Source organism: Aulostomus chinensis, chromosome 16, assembly GCF_037954235.1.
Source record: "Aulostomus chinensis isolate RoL2024-O1b breed Wild chromosome 16, RoL_Achi_v1.0, whole genome shotgun sequence".
NCBI classification, from domain to species: domain Eukaryota; kingdom Metazoa; phylum Chordata; class Actinopteri; order Syngnathiformes; family Aulostomidae; genus Aulostomus; species Aulostomus chinensis.
Window position 1 is genome coordinate 8,671,756 of NC_141335.1, and position 25,742 is coordinate 8,697,497.

General features: G+C 41.3%; 1 protein-coding gene across 3 annotated transcripts; it reads right to left on the reverse strand.

The window, feature by feature from the left end:
* Positions 1-1,671: 1,671 nt before the first annotated feature.
* Positions 1,672-25,303, reverse strand: LOC147247378 (carbohydrate sulfotransferase 15-like). Of its 3 annotated transcripts, none has more exons than XM_086180285.1 (8): positions 25,209-25,303; positions 10,922-11,565; positions 9,346-9,685; positions 7,944-8,087; positions 6,198-6,354; positions 5,467-5,623; positions 3,964-4,111; positions 1,672-2,218 (listed from the first exon to the last, which is right to left on the reverse strand). In XM_086180285.1, exons 2-8 carry the CDS (start codon positions 11,387-11,389, stop codon positions 2,028-2,030), a joined length of 1,605 nt encoding a protein of 534 aa, XP_086036411.1. In that variant the 5' UTR covers positions 11,390-11,565; positions 25,209-25,303; the 3' UTR covers positions 1,672-2,027. The 3 variants fall into 3 exon arrangements, with proteins under 3 accessions (XP_086036411.1, XP_086036409.1, XP_086036410.1); XM_086180283.1 differs by lacking the exon at positions 25,209-25,303 and adding an exon at positions 24,402-24,643; XM_086180284.1 differs by lacking the exon at positions 25,209-25,303 and adding an exon at positions 18,052-18,289.
* Between the last annotated feature and the right edge of the window lie 439 nt (positions 25,304-25,742).

Here is a 25,742-nt window from a genome sequence, read left to right on the forward strand (position 1 = left end):
ACAAAATGAGGGAATGTCAAAAGACATCTAATCAGCTTCTTCCACCAGAGGAAATCTTAAAGAGGATTACTATCAATGCTACCTAAAGAGGCCAATCAGCCATGCTTGACTTGCTTTCTCTCACTGAAGCATCGGTGCTTCAGACACTTCATCATCATTCACAACACCAATCGCCTTGTAAATGCACATCATCAAAGAACCAAGCGATGCCGTTCTCTTCCAGCAGTGTTCGTCAAATCGTTGATCTGTTTTTCTTTTTTTCTCCTCCACAAGTGCAGGATAACAATGACAAACGTCGCCTGTTATCTCAAGGATGTTAACTATAACCGGGAGTCCACCTGTCAAGTGAGGCACCGCTGAGGTGCGTAATTTTCTAAAATGATCTACGTGGAAGTGTTTACCTGAGTGACTCGTCAGTATCTGTATTTCAGGTGACTCAATGTCCATCCACCATCCACTGTATTCGATCCTGTGTTCTTACAAGGAGGTTGTTTTTTTTTTATTTCTTACAGAACTAACAGTTTCTCAGATGTTCAGAAAGAGCACGCAGCTGAAAGAGTTTGATTTCCTTTTCCTTTGTGACTGAACATCAAAGCACTACTACATTGCATTTCTAAAAAAAAAAAAAAAAAAAAAAATTCAAAGTGAGGCTGTACAATTCTTAACGGTTTTCTTTGGCATTCTTAACTTGGATTGGCAGCTCTTGAATAAAAGATGACATAATATCACAAAACAATAACTCATTAAATGCAATGGGTGACAGGGGAAAGAAATCCATCTGCATTGTGGACATTTAACATTTCTGGCTTGAAAACCGTTTCAGCACAAAGACGGGGTGTGTGTGTACATCATATCTTCATTTAGCACAGCGATGGGATTTAATCCTCAAGCCTATATGTGCCCGTGTGTATACCTCATGGATGTATGGGTCTACAGCTGGATTCAAGGGTATTTGCATGGTGCATTTTAGATTTGATTTCTATTTCCTCTTTATGCAATTGTCCGTGTAAATGTGTAGAATTGATTACAAATACGTGCAATTATTCTTATCTCCTGCAGGAATTGATCATGGGATTCAGTCCAAAGGGCAGATTATGAGGAGAATTCTTCTGCAACCCTGCTCTCCTCTGGATTCCGCGCTTTGGTATGTTTGGTTAATGAATCACACAGCATTTATATATTTTATTATTTGAGCAGAGCGTGAATACATCACAGGCCTCAGCATAAGAAATCTGGATCAGCAGGGTTTGAACTTCTGTACAGGGACACCTGCATTATAGAGACATCAAATTAGGATATGTATCATGATAATGAATATGTCTCTATAGTAATCACAGCACTTGGTTGCTAACATATTAGTTTGTGTTTTAGTGCCCTCTTGTGATTTCATGGCTGAACATCATCATGACCTATAAATTGTGCCAATTGTAAACTTTTGACCAACTAATAAACTTAAAATAACCTCCCTTTATTATTGTTATTATTATTATTAGTAGTAGTAGTACTAATATCAATAGAAGTGTGTTTTAGCGGCAGCAGAAGTAGGAGTGGTAAAAAAAGATAAAATATTGTGATGTCCATGTGTACTTTTCTGTGAATTTTTAAAAACAAAAATATTTGATGACACAAACAATACCTGTCAAGTCACTCAAACCACAAACAAAATCACCTTTAAATCCTTTTATTTCCAATTCAGTTTGTTTTTATTTGTCCATCACTTTTCCCTGCTACCTTTTACTGCTTAGGGCCTATAAAAATGTGATAGGGAATGTTAATCAAAGCTCAAATATCACCATTACATGATATTCCATTTGACCCAAGGTGACGTGAAAACTTTATCCACTGGTGTACAGTAATATTAATTTGCCCTCTGAAACTGTTCAAGCATCTTAAAACACATTTATTATCGTCATTCTGACTAATTCACATGATACATCACACACATTCTTGAAAATAAATATCCTAAACAGCACGCAGACGTCCCTTCAGAGCTTCATATATACAGCAATGTTAGTCCCGTTGTCACTTCAGCTGTTTCTCCAGAGGAACGCCTCGTTGTCCAGCACTCTTGCCAGTTTATGGTTGAAGGGCTGGTAAAATTCCCTGAGGAGGTCCCTGGTGGCTGGAAGCATTGGACCAAGGTCCCTATCCTCCGCCCGCCGGGTGTTCAACATCTCCTGTTTGGTCACTGTTGCCGCCACCTGCTTCGAAAAAGGACCTGCAAGATGTTGGGAAACAACATAGATCAAGTTGAATGGAGCAAACATACACATTCCTATTCCTGAGGGACTACAGAGTCTTTCATCATTGTGATGATAAAAAAAGAAGTCGTTGGTCAGCTAAAAGCCACACAAACCACTTGATGTGACTCCATCTTTTAGCCCCAGATATACCCAACCTCCTGCTATGTACCGTACATAGCAGGAGGTTGTGTATATAATGTACCTCCTCTACATCCACAGGTGGTGCTAGCACCACCACTGGCTAGCTCTCATGCTCTGTTCAAGAGAGACACTGAAAGCCAAGCAGTAGATGGCTTTAGAGGTCAGGACTGTTTCTTCACATGGCCATTCCTGCCTCTCTTGCTCTTGCAGGTGTGGAGCAAGATTTTTTTCTAACCATTTATCCATATTAAAGCAAGAAAAACAACACATTGGTTGCTAATGCCTCATTCATTCCAAACAAAGAGGAAATGGACATAGGTCAGAAGACCCACCAGCAGCCCGACTCTGTGTCTGATTTGGAAGTAGTAGGTGCCTTTAGGATCTTGGATCTAGATGGAAAAAAGGAGTAGATCTTTGCAGAACACACGTAGGAAGAAAATACAATTCTGGTTTATTTTTGTTGGAGAGGATACTACTTGTAACTGTCAGATGGGCAACAGAGGAACCTAACGAGAAGACTAATGTGGAAGTACTTCAGGTGAAGGTGCTGAACCAAGTGGCAGAGAGCACTGATGGGAAAGAAGATGCTGTAGGGTGAAGGGAGGAAGACAACGGAGACATACAGTTGGTAGGAAGAAGCTCTGTTACCATAACAACATTAAAGAGAGGGATCATGGAGGAGATGAGGCAGATGCCAGGAAAGCAAAGAATGTTTGGATTGACAAATGGACTAGCAAGGATGGAATACACTGCCTGCGGATGCAGCAGCCATCGGAAGTAATGAAGGATATTCAATCTTTGTTGGAATAGTTGCACAAAATGGAGGGAAAGCCTACTCTATTAAATGGTCTTTATGAGTCCAGAGGCCATTGTTCCCTTGGTGTCCAGGGCAACTCCATTTTTTTTCATTCAAATGACCAACATCTTGATCAGACCATGACCTCTGTGTGGATGTGATGAAGGAGTAATATAGTTGGAACTTCCAGAAAGAAATAATGAAAGATACTGGGTTGAGGAATGTGGATATCAGGCTGAACAGCCAGCTGTGGGTGTTCAAAGACAGCTATGAACGGAGGGGACTCTTTGTTTAGATGATGAGTTTATTTTCCTAGCTGCAAGATTGAATTATTCATTCTCAGGTTAGCGAAGGGCTAATTGAAAGTAGCTTGCTCTGCCATTACTGCTGTAGTTTTGTTTGGTTGCTAGACAGCCACTTTACCTCTGAGCTATGCCGCCCAACACATTTTGTTGGCCCTGCGATGGACTGATGACCCGTCCAGGGTGAACCCTGCCTCTCGCCTGAAGGCTGCTGGGATAGGCTCCAGCCCACCCCCCCCCCCCCCCGTTACCCTTGACAGCATAAGCGGTACAAAATGGATGGATGGAAATTTATATTTGTTAACAGAGAGCAAGTTCAGCTATTAAGAGATCTCTGGTGCACATGTTCTTGCTCGTAATTCACATGCAGCATGACTGAACAGTATACATATTTCTACCAGAAACACACATGTATAAAAAACAACCAACAAGGCTTTGTTTTAAACATTCACCTCAATGAGTGATTTTCTTTTCCACCTACCCGCACTTAAAAAATCAAAAACTTTCTTGATCGTCAGTTTAATGTTGGCTCCGTAGTCCTCCAGGCGAAGAACTAGAATCTGCTCCCGACGGAAAACTGTCAGCCAGTCCAGCAAGAAGACAATGTAAATGCCCAAATTTAGCCTCACCTGTGGGGACAGATCAGAATAAATCAACGTCATCGAGCTGCTGTGGTGGTGTGAAATTGTTTTGTCAGCCAACCAGAGACCTATTAATCTTCTTCTTACTTTCATATATTTTACATATAATGTTACAATGCGGCAAAGTGATAATGAGGAATCCCTCCACAAGCAAAGCTTTTTTTATTAGTGTTTAATGACTTTCGGGGCAAAGACAACTTTAGTATGATGAACGTCAGAAAAAAATGGTACAAGGAAAGTTTCCACATATGCGTATGTGTTGTTTTAACTGGGTGGCAGCTTTTAACAGCTGTGCATACTGAAGATTTATGGTAACTTTTTCCAAATGTCATTATCATTCATTGTCCCTATGTTTAGAGAGGGGAGAAATCCAGCCGCACAGACACTAATAATCCTCAGGAGGGCACCATAGCTCAGCTCTGCTCACTGAAACAAACTGCCAGGGTTCACAAGCTGCATTAGAACTATATTTTAAAACTCTTCACTGGCATCCATAACATGTGAACAGAATTTTTTTCCAGAACCGATTTTATTGGCCTTCAGATGGATTCTGTCTCTGTTCCAGCAGTTTCAGGCTGAGCTGATTGCTGCTTTGACTAGAGTAAATCTCCCGTGATAGCAGTGCTGTCACCTACAGGTTGTGATTAGAGATGACCAACTGACAGAGCTCATGACTCAGGTCCCTCCAGAGGGAGCGCTGCCTGATAGGATACATGCTGAAGGGTCTGAAGTGGGTCTAGGCAGCGAGCTGGTAATATTCTTCCCTGCACAGAGTCTCTTCAGTGAAGCCACATCCATTAGCAATATATATTTTTGGACTTTCTCAATGTAGAAATTTGAGCGTTTGGTGTTAATTAAATATAATAATAATAAATGTTTAAATTATTTTCATGTGAAATAATATCCACACTGGGCTGCACGGTGGTGCAGTGGTCAGCACTGTGGCCTCACAGCAAGAAGGTTCCGGGTTCGAGTCCCGGCTCGGGCACAGGATCTTTCTGTGTGGAGTTTGCATGTTCTCCCCGTGTCTGCGTGGGTTCTCTCTGGTACTCCGGCTTCCTCCCACAGTCCAAAAACATGCAATTGGGGACAAGGCTGATTGAATACTCTAAATTGACCGTAGGTATGAATTTGAGTGTGAATGGTTGTTCGTCTCTCTATGTTGGCCCTGCGATGGACTGGCGACCTGTCCAGGGTGAACCCCGCCTGTCGCCCGTTGACGCTGGGATAGGCTCCAGCCCCCCCGCGACCCTTAATGTGTAGGAATAAGCGGAAGATGACGATGGATGGATGGATATCCACACTGGTGGAAAAACAACAAAGGTAATATAACTTCAAAGTACCGGCATTGTGTTGGCAAGGCTGGTGTTGTACACACAGGAACGAAGGGACCTCTCGGAAAGGCAGGACTGGAACAACTGTACAGACTCTACCACCTTTTGGTGGAAGTTCTCTGCTGATTTGTTGATCACTTTAAAATACAGGTAGTCAGAATATAGTCTGGGAACAGAGGGAAACAGAGCCATTAAGAACAGCAAAAATACATTGTGTTGAATAAGAACTCTGACGTAAGGTGATAGCTCACCCAAAAAGTTCCTCTTGCCTTTCAAGTACTCACAGAATACTCCTGTATTTTTTTTTTCATGTAGAATGCAGAGAGAGCCAGCCATGTATTTTTCTCTTAAGGCTAATACATCTACAGCAATGAAACAACAACAAAAAAAACTGCTGAAAAATTTCTCTACATCATCAAATCCATTTTCAAGTAGAGTCAAAATGTTGGTGGAACATTGGCCAGGGTGGCCAGGGTCTCCATTTGCGTCAAGCTAAATATATGTGGCTTGTTCTTTCTGCTCCCTGGAGTCACAAAGAAGTGATGCAGGAGGGGGAAAGAAATTCTTTGAGAGTTAAAAACACATATTTGTGAGTACCCGAAAGGCAAATTTTACTATTTGGCGGAATATCGCTTTAAAACATTAACAGAGAACTCTTTTGACAAGATTTCTAATGAAAGTATTATAATCACTACAGGAAAGCTACGGAGACAGAAGCAAGGCTGGATTTCTTTGCGTACCTCTCCCCTGGATCTCTAAGCATCATGATGATTTTGGCACGTGGTTGAAGTGTGTGGATAAAGTCCTGGACCAGGAACGGGGGCTCTGTCTCCTCCCTGTCTCCATGGATATGGCTCCAGGCTTGGTTGTCCCACATAGTGGATGCACTGGCTTCACCTGTCAAGACAATAATAGTCGTAGCATCACCTTGGGCGTCAACTCAGAGCTGTGAGTAGAGCAGAAACACACACACACACACACACACACACACACACACACACACACACACACACACACACAAACACAGTTGAGCTAAATTTTAAGCTAAAAAATGCATATGACGTTGCTTTCAAATTTGGGAAGCTAGTTTTATATACAAAATCCAAACTGGAAAAGATTTGTCTAGCTGTAACATTTTCAAAATACATGTGTTCATTTAAACACAAATGCAAAAATATGTTCACCAATCTAAGGCCTTTTTTTCTATTTTTTTCATGAGTAGAAACCCATGTCATTAAAAGTAGTCATTCAAAAGATCATAGCTAGTGAGTAGGCAAAAACATCAACAAATGTTGGCTGCACGGTGGTGCAGTGGTCAGCACTGTGGCCTCACAGCAAGAAGTTTTCCGGGTTTGAGCCCCGGCTCGGACACGGGATCTTTCTGTGTGGAGTCTCCATGTTCTCCCTGTTCCTGTGTGGGTTCTCTCTGGTACTCCAGCTTCCTCCCACAGTCCAAAGACATCAAGAGGGGACGAGGCTGACTGATACTCTAAATTGACCGTAGGTGTGACTGTGAGTGTGAATGGTTGTCTGTCTCTATGTGTTGGCCCTGTGATGGACTGGTGACCCGTCCAGGGTGAACCCTGCCTCTCTCCCAAAGGCCGCTGGGATAGGCTCCAGCACACCTGAGACCCTTAACAGGATAAGCAGAAGGAAATGGATGGATGGATGGATGGATGATCAAATGTCATTGGCACGTTACATCAGCTCTTCCTGAACCTCCCCTCTGCTTGTCTGCATGTCTCAACAAATCTGCGGTGAATCTGCTTTGCAGTTTAACCCTAACCTAACCCTAACCCTAACCCTAACCCCATGTGCAAAACTTGAACAAAAATTGAGCAAACTCCCAAAAGCGCTCCCGTGGGTTGGGACCATCTACCGTTGTTTTGTTTTTTCTTGTGCATTTTTCATTTACTCACTCTGCACCTCTCATGCTGTGAGACATTCAAGAGCCACAAAAACACTTTTATTCTGATCCCGATTCCTATTGGTTTCCTTATCAGAACAAGATCCATAGTGCATCTCAATAAAACAACACTTTTTATTACTTCTATACTGAACCCTACCTGCAAAGCTGTCCACAGACTACTTCCCTCCAAACATGTCATTCCTTCAATTCCCTTTTATTATGTTTTGACTGTGTCTGATAGGCAGGGGAGCAAGATTTGAGTCAACCTGCTTTATCATTAAATCTCAAATGATGTGAGTGGTATTTCCATCTGGCTCTCTTCATGCACGCTGTGGTGCATCTGAGGTCATAGCCACTCGTTGGAAATCTGCTGAAAATGAGCAAATAAAGGAAAGAATGACAAAACAGAACTGCAATTTGAATTGTGGCCGGGTGGAAATTGTATTCATGCTCAATCGCCTTCCGAAAAAATAGCACCATGTGAAAATGAAACCGATTCTTCCATTATAATCTAAATGGCTACTGACACTGGTAACCTCCCTCCCACACCTGCACAAACACTGTCACACGTGTTCACCTGTTATGAGCTGGAGGGCGCGGGGATCCTCAGATGAATTTCCACTGCGTATTTCTTGAATGTTTTGAGCTGCCAAGTCAAACAGATCCAGGTAATCCTCCACAGGGAAATTTTCCTGGAAGCCATCTTTGAAACGGATATAACCTACACCGCAGTACAGCAAAATAAAACTCGTAAGTGTGCGTACACACACACATACACACACACACACACACACACACACATATATATATATATACATATATATATATTTATTTATTTATTAACACACACACACACACACACACACTCATTTATAAACTAGACATTCGCATATCCAATTACAGACCCTTTGAACTAATCCAGGAAATAAAAGATTTTGTTACAGCCTGACTGCAGTTGAATGAAAGCCAGAATCTGAACTGAACTGCTCTTTATAAAACGGCATTTACTTGTTACCAAAGCTCCTGAGGTCTGTGACCTAGATATTTGTAATCGACAGAAAAATAGGACACACCTCTTTTTATTGATTGCCACCTATATTTTATATCAATATCTTAATGTCTACCTCCTATTTTAATTTTAATATGTGACAAATAGGCTTTAAAAACTTTCCAAGTTGTGTCACCTATAGGGCCTTCATATCAATACCAGCTATTGGTTATAGTGCAGGGAAATAACACACACCCCTTTTTATTGCAATTCAGTGCTTCCTACTGTATATATGATATGAATATTTTATGAATATAGATATATTCTATAACATCATATCTGTTTCAAATTGAATTGGTTCTTTCTTGGCCTTCTTTTGACCCTGTGAAAATTGTCATGGTAGTTTTAGCATAATCCTGCTAACAGACAGACAGGCAGATCCAAAAACATGAGCTCCTTGACAGAGATTAAACAAAAAAGCTATACAATGTGTTGGATGGGTTTGACTCCAGGCACACCTTCAAGCAGGTGTACATTATTTTATGTTTCGAATTTATAAAGCTTGTGTGTATATTCAAATATTTATAAGAGATTAAAATGAAATAAGTTTAATAAAGGTGATAAACTATGTGAAAACGCTTTGAGTACCCCAACGTAATTAAAGCAATAAAACCAGAGAGAGAGAAAAGAAGTATGGATACAGAAACGGCTTCGATGGCTAATTAACATTTACACATCCTTGAAGACAAGTTTAAATGAGACGTTGCAAATCACTGCTTGGAATACCTGGAACCCTCTGCAGCACTGTCGAGAGTCATCGCCTCGTTTAAGTATCATTGGCTGTTTGATTCCGTGTCATTAGCTGAAGTGAGATGGGAGCTGATTTGACTCAGGAGGTCGTAAATAAAGAGTTCACCCTCTGAGAAACCTTTTATGTGAACTAAGGACCTCAAACAAAACGCCTGACCTGGCAAGGCCATCTGTGACTTACCAAAGCGCCTCCTGGTCCACCAGTGTGGCTCCTTCATGATGTTAAACTGGAGCTCCGGGTGCATCAGCAGTCTGTGAAACAAGTCAGTTGTGCCACACTTTGGTTGGCCAATAATGTAAAAGTACGGCAAGCATCGCAGACGAAATAGTTTTCCATGTCTGTGTTGTAAATGCTGGTGGAAGTTGGTCCGCAGATGGTCACATGCTTTCTTAAAACTCTTTGAGCGTAAATTGTAGAGGTTCCTCTTGTAGGGATCAGTGCTGAGTTTACCAGAGATCTCCTCATACCAGCAAGGGCTTTTGCTTTCAGGCAGGAAGTGGCGAGGAATGACAGAGAACAACTGTGGAGAGGAAGACAAATAGATGATTTAGATGAGGACATCAGTCATAAAATGTTCTTCTGCACAACCCTCAGTTTAGTCTCCTTGCTCCTGACATGTATTCTTTACCTTTTGTCCACCTTGCATGGACATTCATGTTCCAGGAAGTGTACAACAGATGTGAAAAGCAGGGAATGACAACCAACCATCAGGGTTTACTTCCTGCCTTTAAGACTAAACTGAAGGTGTGAGGAAAAAACAACAACAACAGCTTGGCACATAAGAAGATTTCATGAGCGGTGACCAGTGTCTTTCACTGTCGCACGGTTCACAACTGGGCACAAACATCTGCTGACATACTGTCTGGTCATTCCTTCATGACATCATTTTGCAGCTGTGCTACAAGTGTATTTGTTCAATTGTGCGCCTTTTAGGTATTTAACATCCTAATTTACCCATATTTTTATTACCCATATTTCTGCAGCATAATGCCCACATTTGGTGACATGTTAGACATAAGCGCGGGGGAACAACATGATAAATGTGAGGACACAGAGAAGACATAACAGAGACGATCCGCTTTCACACGCTGGACATGACTACACGTTATTTACTGAACAGCTCTACAAACTTTTGGCACTGAAATGTGAAGTTGAATCAACACCTCGGACAATCTCCACGAACACTGCTCATTATGGCCTCACCAAGCAGTGTTTAGTGAAGGGCTGATGACAGTCTGGTACGGAGAGGTGTTTCCTATTTCTTAGCGCCCTACGTTGTCAACAAAAACACAAAGTGCAAAACAAAAGCATTTCCAGTAGCTGGAGTTGAATTTGTCATCATATTTTTGTCAGTGCTGGGTGAAAACATTGTGTCGTCTAGGACTGTGAGAAACATTGTCTTTATTTTCGTTGGTCACAGAAAACATTTCAAACACATGACAGGCTTCAAAATGCCCTCATGATGTATGTCTGTAAAAGTAGGCTTGACCTTTGACCTCTAATGTATATATATATATATATATAAATAAATTTAAAAAAAAAATATATATATATATATATATATATTTTTTTTTTTTTAAATTTATTTATTTTTTTAATCAGGTCATCCCCTGAGTTCCAGTGGCTGTTTGAGCCAAATTTAAGGAAAACTTCGTCAATGCATTTCAGAGATATCGTATCAACATGAATGGGATGTATTTACAGAAATAACAACATATATGCATGAAACATGAGTGAAACATTATTTTAGACTTACATGGGAGTCCGTTGCAACGATGTCCTTTTCATCTGGCACCTTCCTGGGAGGGTATTCTAGTTTGGAGTCAATTATCTTCACCAGTAGTTTCATGTTAATTAAATTCTCTTCAGAAGAAACTTCCTCCGCTGCCGTGCTGGTCGGGGTAACCAACAGACTGAGCTGATATGGCGAGGGGGTTAACAGAAGTCCCTTTTTGTCCCATGTCAGGATATAAGAAGCCATGATGATGAAGGTCAGCGTCAAGCCCAGAAGAAAGCTCACTACTTTGACTTTTGAGATGCCACGGAAGACACTCATAGAAAGCAGGGGAAACCACTTGATGTCCAGATTTTCAGGCAGGTTTGTGTGCCTGAAATCAAAAAGTGTCCTTACAGGGCTTTTCCTGTGGTTTCCAGCCATCGGTAAACTGTGAAGGCTGGGGTCCGTTTGGGGGGATCTCTCATATTTGAGGTCTGATAGTGACATACTGACATGAAAGCAAGGTAGACATGTAGGAAGAGAAGTTGATTCTCTCAAATAATTCCAAGCTTCACCTTTGGGATGTCATTGGTAAAAAAGTTGGTCGTGTCCATCGGTTGTGGGTTTGATTCTGCGCATCATTATCTGTCCTCATTTCTCACCCCAGTCGTCAGCAAGGCCCTCTGGAAAATGGAAACAGTTGTTAAAACACAGCAAACGGTTATTTCACATGACCAGTTTTTCTTCTCCAAAAGTACAGTGGCGTAGTTTCCTCTGTAGTATTTTAGTCGCCTTTCATCCAAGAAAGATGGTATGAACACTTTTTTTAATATCAGGGTTCTTGAGGGAGCTTTATTCTCTCTCTGAGGCATCATGTGTGAATTTCAAACTGCTATCTATAGCAAAACTCACCTCTAAAATGTTTGAGGTCAGCTGTAAAGTGTGTGTGTGTGCGTGTGTGCGCGTGTGTGTGCGTGTGTGTGTGTGTGTGTGTGTGTGTGTGGTCTGTTGGATGGCGAGCCGGTGCTTTAGGATGAAGGCTATACAGCACATGCGAAGAAGACAAGCTCTACTGAGGGACTTTCAAGGTCAGAATAATAGTTACTCTGTAATTCCAAACTAAAAACACAGGATTATTCAGTGTGAGTTAAAAGATCGCTGAGAACTTTATTTTGTCAACCTTAGAACATCATTGTCCAGATCAAGAGAACTACATTCGGTATTGATACAGGTGGTGAAGCAGTGTGGCAAGCGACTACATCAATAATAAAATGGGCATTATTACATGTGAGGCTGTTAATAAATAACAAATACGGAGTTGCTGAGTTCTACTATAACACATTACACATTAGATTAATGTTGCAGGAACATATTGTATATATATATTTTATATATATATATATATATATATACATATATACATATATGTATATATATTTCTTTGATTTATATAATTTTTACTCGTGTATCATCTCCTTCCCAAGATTGACAGCTGAAATGCACCTGACGTATGCATGGTAGCCTCACCATTAGAGAACCAGTGGCACCTCTTGTCTATTTTCAGTTTTAGTATTTCTATAACACTTTATCAGCCGTCAATACTTTTATTTTCACTTTGTTGCAGAGTTTGTTAGATTCAACCAAGCAGTAGACGAGGAAGTACACTGCATTTCTTGTGGAATATCGGGCATTCTCAATTTCAAAGTCATTTTTTTCCTCATTACACACAAGGGGCATGTTTCGTCACCAATACATTATGCCACTGTGTTGCATCATTAAAGGTGAAACTAGAAAGCTCTCAGAGAACGCGTTCTTCCACTAAAGAGGTAAAACCGATACAGAATATGAACATAGTATCACTATTTCCTTTCCAGCTCCTGTATACAGTAGGTTTTCCCTAACACTGATCCAGAACATGATCTATACCATCTCCAGGAGCTTAAATTGTCTAATTGAGATACTTCACCTCGACAAATGTCATCAGAATACGCTCAACATCGTTGGTGTTATCAACCACTCTCAATACAGCGGGGCCTCTGGATCAGGGATACAAGACAGGATCCGTATGCAGAAAGGTTCTCCTTTCATCCCTTTCACAAGGAGTTTGATCAAAATTTGTCGATGATATTTCCAAGAAAAATCGCAAATCGTAAATGAACCTTTTTGATCAAGCTCATAGTTGGGGCTGCTTCGGCTGGTCCTTAGATATGCTGCTATAGGCTTAGACTGCCGGGGGATCTCCCATGGTGCACTGGGCTTCTTTCTCCTCCTCTCTTTCCTCTGTCCTCCTGTATGTGTCATACATAAATCATACTCATACGTGTTACTAACTCGTCTTCTTCTCCAGAGCCTTTGGGCTCCCTGCATCCCAGATCTGCTGGAGGAGGCTGCAGACCTGAAGAGGCTCAAGCTGCCACCCGTAGCTCCACCTGCTCATATCCCCATCTGTCCATCATTCTCTTCTCCTCTCTCTCTCTATCTCTGTCCCTCTCTTTCCTTCTGTTTATCTGTCTTCTTCCATTATCTGTCTTTGTCTCTGCCCCGCCCTCATGCTCTCTTTCCCCACAACCGGTCAAAGCAGAAGGCCGTCCCCATTGAACCTGGATCTGCTCCACGTTCCTTCCTGTTAATCGGAAGGTTTTCGTCGCCACTGTTGCGGGATGTGCTTGCTGATGGAGAATTGTTGGGTGTAGATTCATTGAAGGAGTGTGGTACTCGACCTGCTTTACCTGTAAAGTGTCATGAGATAACTTTTGTTGTGATTTGGTGCTATACAAATAAAACTGACTTGACTTGACAAATAGTTAAATCCTGCCAGTGCCCCTGAACAGTCTTCACTTTGTTCCAAATCGTTTCCAAAAGTTAATCACCTGGGATTTCAACAAATCCCATCAAAATTCATCCATCCCCTTGGCAGAGGTACACCCATTTAAAAAAAAAAAACATCATCTCAGTCCTCTCATGTTAAATCAAAGTTCTCTGAATGGCAGTGATGCTTTTTCATCAGTGTAGGAAAAACAACCAGACATTTAAAACATTTATAAACTACGAAGATAGTGCAGCTCTTTTTTATTATAGCAAATTTAAAATTCTGAGGCAATGCTGCGAACTAGAAACAAGCCTGAAGACATTTGAGTAGGTGATGGGTTGTGATGAGCGAGAGTGCTTCCTCACCCTCTGCAAGCTTCGGTATAGGCCAGTGGTGTTTCACTGAGCGACTGGCCTGCCCATCATCCCTGTTTTAAGGCTGCAGGAATGCTATAAATTGCAGGAATACACCCTAATGCGAAGTCTGCATGAGTGCATCCTGAACGTGCACATAAAGGGCTTGAAAAGTCAAAAGAAAGCGCTTTCACACATTTACAGATTTTATATCAGGACAGCTCTCAGTCCTCTCAGGCTTATCAGGAATGCTTGTTGATGTCTGCCAGCCCACGCAGACAGGTACTTGGGATTGGGCTAAGGGCTTATTTTTGATCCCTCTGGAGGAGTTGTCGGCCTCATTTAATGAAATCTTGGGAGATAGAGACTCTTTAAACTGACACCAATCCCTAAACACAAGTCTGACATTGAAGTGGTTGATAGTTTAAGTTATTAGTGAGTGCCAGGGCTTCTGATATCAGTGCGGATTCCCCACTTCGGTGTCTTATATTTTCCAGATGCTTTTTAATGATGCATCAAGCCCTTTCTAGTCATATTATATTATGGATTAATTTCTAACCTAATTTAAAAGCCTGTCTCTCCTCTCTTGATCATGCTGCTAGAGTGAATATCAGAAAGCTCAAGCAAATGTTGTACCACAGAGTTTACAGGCTGTAAACTGCCAGAAATACTGTGGTTTGCTGGCATTCACAGGGCTGAAAACTGGGGTTTTCCTGCAGTGTGAGATGTCGATGTAGAAAATCTGGACACAAATGGAAACTAATTTAGTCAGCAGTGATACAAACCACCTTTAAAGAATATGACACGGTATCGTAACGCTGTAAAAGAACTAGAAGAATTCAACCCATTGTCCTCAAAAATCCTGCTTCATTCGCATAATTCAAAGATAACTTCTGGGAATGAAGTCATCAAATAAAAGTCTCCATCCTTGTCCTCAATATTGTCCCAACCAAGTTTTAAAAGAGATTTTCAACACCGTCTCCTTTAATTTCACTTATTAACAACAGCTATCTGATCTGTTTCTATCAGTTTCAAATATGTAATTATTCATCCACCTCTGGGGAAAAAAAAAATCCTGGATCCTGTTCTATCACTCAAAAATTATTAAATGACCTCAAAATTACCTTATTTTAATTTTGGGTGGAGAAAATTCCTTCAATCTAGCATCTTGACTCATCTGTACGACATCTTTCAGCCGGTAGCTACCTGTTAAAGCCAAGGCACAAACTAAACTTCAGTGTAAACTATCTCTGAAATCATGAAAATCAACTATTTTCTTATAGTGATATGAAATACAGGTCGTCCTCGCAATTTTACTTTTGAGTGACATACAAGACACTACGGTGTGCCTCAAGGGTCTATTCTTGTCCCCTTTGTTCTCAATATACATGCCTTCTCTTAACCAGTGTCTCATATTTTTGTTGTTATCGTAATTATAAAAAAACTCAATTTACCCTGAGGTCACCACATTCTCTACCTGACTGCTAAACTGAATGAAAACATTTGGTAAACTGCTTTTATTCTTGGTGTAATTTCAGATTTAGATCTCTGTTTTGAGGTTTATGCTAATAATGCTGTCAAGTCCCGTTTCCTTCCACTAAAGATTAAGTCCAAATCTGATCCCTCCTGATTCCATCCAAAATACAAATGCTTTTATTTTCTCCTTCCTGGACTAAAACAGCACTCTGACTGACAGTACCAGTCAGAGATCCCATCACTCAAACTAGTTCAGAAACGTGACTGCTTTACTTGTGTGTTATCCAACTTACACTGGCTGCCTGTCTTATGTATTAAATTTAAAATGTAACCGACTACTTTTAAGCCTCAAAGGGCTTGATTCTAGATTATTTGAAAGACGCCCTGGCTTCCTGTGTGCCTAGATGTCCTATTAGATACGCGGATGCAGCTAAGCTGGGTATTCCCAGATTCCTGCTTGGGACCGAAGGGAGTCTTTCCTGTCTGAGCTGCTAAACTCCAGAAAACTCTGATGATAGCAGGAAATCAGGTAAGCTACATCATTAGCATCTCTCTTAAGACATGAGGTATTTATTAATTCACCAACATATGTTACTGTGTTTTATCACTCTGCTCTTTATTTTATCCCTCCCATGTTTTATGATTCATGTGTATTTCTTTGGTTGAGAATTTTTTTAGGGTATGCTATGAAGTCTGATGTTCAGCTCTCCTTTTTCTGTGAGGCACTTTGCAACCCATTGAACAAATATGCTATATAAATAAAGTTTGGATTTTTTTTTTAATTAATAATAAATTCAACTTTTCTTTCGCTGCATAACTTTAAATGTCGACAAATCCAGGTAGCTGTTATAGTCTGTGTTCTCCGTAACTATGACTTAGCTAGTACCATTAAATATTCATGTCTGAGTAGAATAAAAATTCAGAAGTGTGGTAGAAGAGAGAGATTTTAAAATGTGACAGAGAATAAAGGAGACAGTGAGAGTCAAGGGTAAAGCCCAGGAGGGAGAAGTAAAGCAGCAGCGATGAGCAAAACAGAGTGAGAAAGGGTATAAAAGAAAGATTTTAGACCGCCTTGGTCTGGAAATCGATCTGTGGCAATAACCAAACAGCGGGTGGGATCCACTGAGGTGAAACAGCACCATTAAATTGCATCAGTTCATTGTATTAGGTACCTTTGTTGTCTTAAAAGGGCAAAATGTGACTGATCTGGTATCAGATTGGGATTTATGTGTTACTGGCCAATGTGCACTGGGTTTGTGTACACTGTTGAGTGGTAAAACAATATACACAAAACATAATACAAACCGCATATACAACGTGCTGTGTTTGTGTGCCTGATTGGCATCCTGTTTTTACCTCTGCTCCTCCTCAGCTACGTTCCAGATTTATATGATCTGCGGAGTTATAATATTTTTTGAGTCAGACTGGTCAGATTTTTTTGGTAAGAAATTTGTTCAAATTCAATTAAATTCAATTTGAATTCTCCATTATGGATGAAGATTGAATCAGTGCAGCATTTCACTCATGACCGTCATTGGAGACATAAAATTCACCACACGTGCGTTATGATATACCACTGGGAACCAAAGAACTGTTTTCTAGGAATTTGTTTTTGACTTGGATATTAATGTATCCCAGATGTTGATTTTTTTTTATGTCTGATAAATTTGCAGAAAATAAATGTCAAAATTATACAGCTGTCAGGACTCTTAGGAATTCTGGTACATTACTGCAAAAAAAAAACAAAACAGCAATAATCAATCCATAAAAATAACATTACCTGGCAAACATATTATAACGCATTTTTCTCAACATCGTGTCAAGTACAATGCGTTACCATATCGCTGTGTGTCCTTCAAACTAAATACATCGCATTTCAGGTCACACAATCATACATGTGTTATGCCCACTTTTAAGATGGCACACCTTTCATTTTGCTGTCCAGGTGCGGCTCACGCAGCGCGATTGTGATTTGTTTAGCCTGAGGCTTCTTGAATCTCTAAAAGGGCGACAGGAACCAGGAATGCTAATGAACATTGTGGGTTACAATATGTCAAACAGTGATAAAAGCTCACGATAGCTTACTGCTGTTACAAGGACAAAACGAAGCTCATTATTTTTAATTAGCTGCTGCTGCACCAATCCCAATCTCTTGTTTCTTCCCCTAAACTCCTACACCCTTCAGAGAGAGGATAAAGTGGCAGCATATTAAAAATTTGTTTACATTTAAAATGACATTTTACATGAGATTTTATGCATCTGCTTGATTTGTTTGCTGAGACTCTGTTTGGGGTGTACAAATTGGGTGCAAGTTAAGCCATTACATCCTAGAGTAAATTCAGCCTACACACATACACAATTATGTGCTGAGATGCTCATTTCACACTGCCACGCATGTATCCCACTCCTGCGTGATAGAACGCCAGCTCTGTTTAGCATCAACGTGATGAAATCTTTGCATGTAATAGAACCTCCGCAAATGTTAGGACCCACCGAGATAGTAAAGATCATAAAGACGCACAGATTCTTACCTCTCCTGAAACATATTCTAATCATGTCTCCGTGTTTATAACTGTGTGAATACATCCAGAGCTTGTACAGCACTCACTGTTACGGGGAGTTGGCTGAGTGCTGGAAAATGGGAGGCACAAGAGAAATCAATGCCACATAAGGAAATAAGGCAGCATCTGTGTTGATGGGAAAGTCAAACAATAATTGATGGGATACAGTACCAAAGTGCAGCACTAAAAATGCTTTCTCTTTGTGGAAGAAACAGAAGAAAAGCATAATTTCAATTTGAATGAAAGAAAATTGATTAACAACCCAAGTGAGCGTTTACTCCTTTATCCTGCTGTATGCTTACTAATCCAAAAACACTATGATTTGGGCTAAAACTAACCATAGACTTACCGTGACTATCTTTCCCCTATATGCAACTGTGAACAAGCATCAAACTGGAATGGTAACGAGTGGTTTTTAGCTCAAATGAAAGAGTTTGAGCGGGGTTGAAGGTATGGATTAATCATATAGTTTTGACAGTTTTGCTGTTGATTTTTTTTTTTTTTCCCACTGTAGTTGTTAACTGTTAGCTTCAAGCTAATTGTACATGGCTGGTCTTTTTTTGCGTTCTGAAGTCACAAAGTGATGCAGCTAGGAAAAAATGAGCTCAACCCACCTATTTCAGAAATTAGGACTAAACTCAGTTCAACTACACATAGTGACCAAAAAGCGATGGAAATTGTGAGGGATGCGAGAAGCAAAATTAAGCTGTTAAAAAGAAACTTCTGCCAGAGTGTCAGCAAAGCCAACAACACACGGATGTAATTGATTTCCAGCACGACTGCAGGCTACAAACACACATGTTGAAGCAAAGTGAGCAGCGCATTATTCAGCAGGGTGCGTGACACATGCGCAGCCATGTGTCACGCACGTGAATTATCATGTACATAACAAACCTAGTCGCAAAGCATGTCGTACTATAGTGTACGCGGTAGATAAATCTTTTTTCTGCATGATATTTGCAGCTAAAGAACTCGAAAGCACCATTTCAAGATGGCCACCCCAGCCGACGTCATCAACCCAAACCCGTGGACTACCAACAGCTCTCTCTCTCTCGCTCTCTCTCTCTCTCTCTCTCTCTCTCTCCCTCACTCCCTCATTCCCTTTGACCCCGTTCACATTCAGATGATGGATGAAATCTTGGCAGGAAATGTAAAAGCTCCCTGAGAACACAAATATCTCCAAGAGTGGGCTTTAGCCATCTTATTATGCTGGAGGAGTTCTCCCTCTGCTTTTGCCTTTCCGCTAAGATAGAAGATGATTTCTGTCACTGAAAAATGATCCGCAGGAATCTGCCTCCCTAATCTGTTAAACAAGCAGGCTATTGAAGCAATAATAGATCCTGAACAAAACAAAAGTATGAAGAAAGTCTTGCGTTTGTCCTCATCAGCCAGGTTAGGAGAGTCCACCTTGACATGTGGAGCCCAGATGCGGTCCTGGGTTACACTGTGTATTTGCACATGCATGTGAGTGTATATATTTGCATGTGTGTGTTTTTACACTAGCAACAGGCTGTTTGCTTAAGCAGGCCTTCAAACCCGATGTGACATTAATAACAAGCAGAGAACACTTGAAACATCTGTCCTACTGTTTAATGAGTGTGAGGGGAGGAGGGAGCAGGTCTGAGGATGAACGATGATCTGGATTCAGTCTGGGCATGCTGTCTAACTCCATTATTACAACTCGGATACAATTTTGGACTTTGCAACTGGCTGCGTTAACTTTTCTCTCCTAAATTTAGGAGAAGAAATGCAGGGACAACTCTAGACAAGGAAGATGGACTCAGTAGAAGAAAAAAAGAGCAATTCAATTTTGAAAAAACTGAAAGTTTAGGCAAGTAAGCTGTTTTATGTAGTAAAATGAGGTTAGGTTCTTGAATCTACATTTCCCTGTATTCTCTAGCTAGCCACGGGTCTGTTTAAAGCCTAAATTTAGCACTAATAGTTTTGCTTGACCAGGGGATTGGGAATATCTTAATGACCCACATAACATGAAGAACCTCATAAGATAAATGTATTCGATTTATCCTTTCATATAATGTAATAATATAATATTTCAACAGATTATTTAGTTTGTTATTATTGTCTGAAAACAAAACCGCACAGAAATGTTGTGAAATGACATTTTGTTTTTCTCAATCCAGAAACCAGTCAAAACATAGCCAGAAAACAACATGAATGGATTTTTCATGAGTGAATCGTGGTTGAAACCAGGTAACTGAAGCTGTGCAGGATCATTTCGCCTGCTACAACACGTCGGTCCTATTGATGAACCTAATCAATAAAGTAGCAAGTGGTAAAAGCTCTGCTGGGGCTTTGCATAACAACTAACACGACGTCCTTGAACTTGAAAATATGCATCTGCTACACTCAGGTGTGGCTGTCAATCATTTTGATTAAGAAAAAAAAAATATGCAAGACAAAACTTGTTAACGCTGCCACTGGTTTTGATTGTGCGTGTGTGACAACCTTGAACTGTAAATCCTGCTTGTATACACACACACGCACATATACACGCACATATACACACACGTATACACAACCACACACGTCGGAGCTTGTTAGATTTCATTCTTACTCTTGTGAGTAAAATGACACTCACACACACACACACACACAGGGTAAAAAAGGTCACAACTTCTTTGCCAACATTAAGCTTGGAGCGTTGCCTGGTCCCACAGTATTATACTTTTGAGAAAATATTTGTCTTGGCATGTGAATCGGATCAGGTCTCGTTGGGTGCAACAACACGTATGTGGCTCATTTAACTGCTTTTTTAAAAATTTGTTGCCGTTTGTGAACGATTGTTGTCGATTCTTAAGCAATTAGGCAGTAAATTCTTTCAGCCTTCAGCAATTTCATAGTCAAACAAACATGTAGTGCGTCAGTAATAAAGTTAGAGGTTGTTAATGTCAGTATGATGAAGTATTGGAAGTGCCACAGTGTACTCATAGGCTCCAGTTTGAACTTTAAATCAAAAAGGAGATGGAATGTGTAGTTTTCATTTACACCCTCATAATACCAAGTATTAATCAGGATTCTAGCAGGTGTGTTTACCTGACCAATACACCCAATGAGGAATATTGTAGTAGAGAAACTAGCGGATCCCACCAAGTAGCACTTCTCCAAAGATGAGCCTTGTTGCTGTGACAGCAGCTGGAATGTCTTACATGCGTTGGTGGATTGCAGTATGAAGAGATTTACTGGTAAACCTCTTCTGTATGTCACCTTCCCAACATGAAGAGCTGCCCTGTGTGGTGGTTGTGCAAAGCAGGTTTTTTATTATTATTATTATTATTATTATTATTATTATTATTATTGTTATTATTATTAACGCGCTAATGGCTTCCTCCCACTTTTAGAGACAAAACCCGGTAAATTTTCTCTGTAAGCGAAGCATTTAGAAGATGACGTGTAAAATTACACCGGAATCATTTTGGTATTGAAATAATCAAAGCTGTCCTATAAGTTTATCGTTTCTAGATATTTCTACACGGCGGCTCTTTACAGTTAATCTGTTCAATGTTGAGGAAAAACTAGAAATGCCACATCGCATTTGTATGTCTCCTCGATGTGTGCCAGTCAGTGACCTTGACCTTTGACCCACCAACATTTTTTTCCAGCTCATCCTTGACTCCCAGTGGACAATTGAGACAAGTTTGACAGAGTTCCCTCGAGGCAATTCAGGAATATATCATTAACAAGAATGTGACGTACAGTCAGAAAAACAGCCGGTTGGCACTGCAAATGAGAAAACCAAATCACGGATTGGTAGAGGGTCAGTGCCTGCAGATTTTATCTGAATACAAGAAATAAGAAATTACGGCACTAATTTAAATAATGTCAAACAAGATGAAAAAAGTCAGAAAAAGAGTCTCCAAAGTTTGCAACAAATATTTAAAATATAGTCCAATGAGAGAGGAGTAACCATCCCAGAGTAAAACACTATCCATCAAGAGCAGCATGAAGCGTGCGCAGAGCAACCGGAGAGTGACAGACGCAGCTTCATCCTCTCTGAAACAGTTCACATCGTAGAAATAACACTGAGCCAATCTTGGCTTCTTGTCATCTCATGTTGAAAACAATCTCCGCTTGAAATAGAAACTTGGAGGTGTTGCCAAAACACTTCAGTACCGTCCAGCCCTCCCACATTCCTAATGCTGATTAAAAAAAAAGTTTTTTCTTCCATTTGTGGTGGACCCCCAGAGTTCAGTCTAAACACTCTCGTTCTCTTTCTCTCTCAGCCCTCTCATAGCTTCAGCATTACCTAAGCTTTTAAACGTTGACCGTTGCCAAAAGAAGCATGGCTTTGACGTCTCAGCAGATCCAGACATTGGCTCAGCTTTCTCAAGGTGGGTGTGTGTGTGTGTGTGTGTGTGTGTGTGTGTGTGTGGTGGTGGCGGTGGTGGTGGAGGGTGGGGGCTAACCTGCCCAGAGGACCAGACACATCGCAAGGCACAGCAGCCCGCCTGAGGCTGGTCTTGAGTGTGTGCAGAGTTATAAGGCGTGAAGCGGTTCTTGCTACAAACTGATGCTACATCTGTCTCTTCCGTCTCGCGCTCAGCTCTCTTTCTTCCTCCCTCCAATTAACAGCTTCAGCGACAGAAGCTGCTGCTGTGAACCCACGGAGGCAGGACTGTCTAAAAGGTCATCCTCCTAGCTACCTGTCAGGACCTCCGCTCTGCACTCCGAGGAGCTCCAGCTGCTTCATGGTGGAAGCAGAGGAGGAGCACGAACTAAAGGTTAAACAGACACAATGGATGGACAAACTTTTTACACATTAACAGGACAGAACTCAGATTTCAAACTAAATAAATAGTGTATTTTGCCGTTCTGCAGCTTGTTTGTCATGTTGTAATGTTTGTAATGACCGATAGAAAACATCTGGGTGTAGGCCCATAGAACGCCGGAGAGGGTTGACATATTTTTCTATGCCTGAAACTGGAACTTTGCATTGACCAAGAGTTAATTTGCTTTTTACATAGTTGAAAACACATTCAGTGGCGAGCAAAAGATTATGCGACTCGTGTTTCGTTTCGCACACGAACATGAGAGACTGACGCTGGGTCCGAAAATTTTAAGTACCTCGCAAATTCGCCAAATGGCTAGTTAGCTGAAGTAAAAATTTGCCGTCATTTCAACCCAGCGCACAACATCCTGTGAACAAAACGTCCCTTAAAACATGACAGAAAAAGCTACACGTGTTCAATCTCTGTATGCAAATTACTACAAGTCAGTACTGCAAACAGTGCAGACAGAGCAAGTGTGACATCACCTACAAGAGGAGTTGCGCTTCAGTGGTACTGGTAGATATTGGTTAATCTGCATTGGTCCAGTGGGCTAATCTATAAAGCAATCAGATATTGTGCATCCCTAATTTGTGAACTCAAGTTTGGTGTTTCGAATCTCACATTGGCCAGCTGCATCACAAATAGGCCACACCCCTAATTACGCACTTGATAAAACACTTAAGAGTGTGTTAGGATCCACTCACTCACTTGTGGAGCCAACCCGGAGTGGCCACTTGTGGAACTGCACTTTTTAGCACTTGTACTACTTGACTATTATGACCTTAGATATTAAAATCACTGCACTCAATACAAGAGATGCGTGCGCTTATTCAGATGTATCCCAAGCACCTTATACATCACATCTAGCCTTTTCACTGTGAAGGGATATTTTAAGGCAAAAGGCAAAGGGGTCAAAGCAAGAGAGAGGTCGTGCGTGGGGGGGCAGGAGTCTGTGAGGTCAGGGCAGGGTCAAGGAAAAGGGAAGCTTCACGCCATAATGGGAGAGAATAGAGGAATCTGCGAATGTCATAATAATCACAAGACAAGCACAAGATGTCGGGAACATGCAGGAATGTTTACGACCATTTATCTAGTGTCCTGTTAACCAAGTGGTCCTCAGTCTTTTCACCCCCCCCCCCCTTCAAGAAGAATGATATTCTGCAGCTGTTGAGTTAGGAGGGAGAACATTTAATCTGCAGGGGGTCATCTTTAAACACACTCACATGCAACATTCAAGCCCCCTATCTAAGAATAAGCATGCAGTTTTTATCTACAGGTCCAGATATAACAGCAGGCTTCAAGTAAACTGTATTCTGTGTGATTAATTCATGAAAAAACTGATTAAAAAAAATTTAAGGCTATTTTATCTCAGTCCATTGTTAACATAAGGATAATAAACTTCTAAATAATCATACAAAAATAGCTTTTCCTGATGCTTTATCTCTAATTTTACTATAAATGGTTTTTTTTTTAAATCAAAAACTTAATTCCCATTTCTTCACTCTTTTTGTAAATAACTAAGGAGATACTCACAGCGGAGTTGAGTCGGTTTAATCCAGGCGTCTCTTGAGCCGCCACTCACCGGCCATAATCTCCGATCAATCAAGCAATCAAGGCGATCAATAACGATTTAACGTGCGTCTGCGTGAGACGTGCGTGACATGAATGATCAGAGAGACTGAGGACCATGTTCATTCTGATAAACGCCGGTCGGGTTTTGTCGAGGAAATGTGAGACTTTCCGGAGTCTCCATCTGACGGACTGACTGACTGAGCCCTTCCTGCGCTCTCAGAGAAAGAGAGAGAGAGAGAGAGAGAGAGAGAGAGAGAGAGAGAGAGAGAGAGGCGCGCACCACCAAATAACAGCAGCACGACCAGCTAATTTGCATTTTACCCTTCAAACATGTTTTATTTTGGTGTGACATGCTGTTATAATGAACTATATGTCACTTTAAAGTCACCCTCCTGTTTTATTTTCTTCTTGTTTCAACAATTACATGATTGAGATTCGCTGTCTAGAATGATGTAGGGGAGACCCGGGTACGATGAGCCGCTTTTACAGGAACCATTTCCTGCAGTATTTAAATTTGGTCCATGAAAAGGTTATCCTTCCAGCCAGATGAAAATAAACAATAGAAATAATGAAATACTCCAGGTTGGAGGGGAGGTCCTGCCTCAGGTGGAGGAGTTTTGGTATCTCGGGGTCTTGTTCACGAGTGAGGGTAGGATGGAGCGGGAGAGTGACAGGCAGATTGGAGCGGCGTCCGCAGTGATGCGGGTGCTAAACCGGTCTGTTGTGGTAAAGAGGGAGCTTAGCAAAAAGGTGAGGCTCTCGATTTACCAGTCAATCTAAGTTCCATCCCTCTCCTATGGTCATGAGCTTCGGCCGAAATGAGTTTCCTCCTCAGGGTGGCTGGGCTCTCCCTTAGAGCCAGGGTGAGAATCTCGGTCATTCGGGAGGGGCTCAGAGTAGAGCTGCTGCTCCTCCATGTTGAGAGAAGTCAGTTGAGGTGGTTCGGGCGTCTGAAGAGGATGCCTCCTGGACGCCTCCCTCGGGAGGTGTTCCAGGCCTGTCCGACCAGGGGGGGGGGGGGGGGGGGGGGGGCCTCGGGGCCGACCCAGGACACGCTGGAGGGATTCTATCTCTCAGCTGGCCTGGGTACGCCTCGAGATTCCCCCGGAAGAGCTGGTGGAAGTGGCTGAGGAGAGGACAATCTGGGCTTCCTTGCTGAGGCTGCTGTCCCTGTGACCCGGACCAACTGGATAAGCGGAGGATGACGACGAGGACGACAATGACGAGGACGACAATGACGAGGATAATGAAATACTTTTTATTTTACTTTTTTAAAAGTCCAAGTCGCCTTTTATGACTTTT

Excerpts from the sequence above, each read along its gene's own strand:
- LOC147247378 (XM_086180285.1), bottom strand. The coding sequence starts at position 11,389 with ATGTCACTATCAGACCTCAAATATGAGAGATCCCCCCAAACGGACCCC. Across the intron at positions 9,686-10,921 it reads TCGTTGCAACGGACTCCCAT|TTGTTCTCTGTCATTCCTCG; the intron begins GTAAGTCTAAAA and ends TCCTCTCCACAG. Across the intron at positions 4,112-5,466 it reads GCCTTGCCAACACAATGCCG|GTGAGGCTAAATTTGGGCAT; the intron begins GTACTTTGAAGT and ends CTGTCCCCACAG.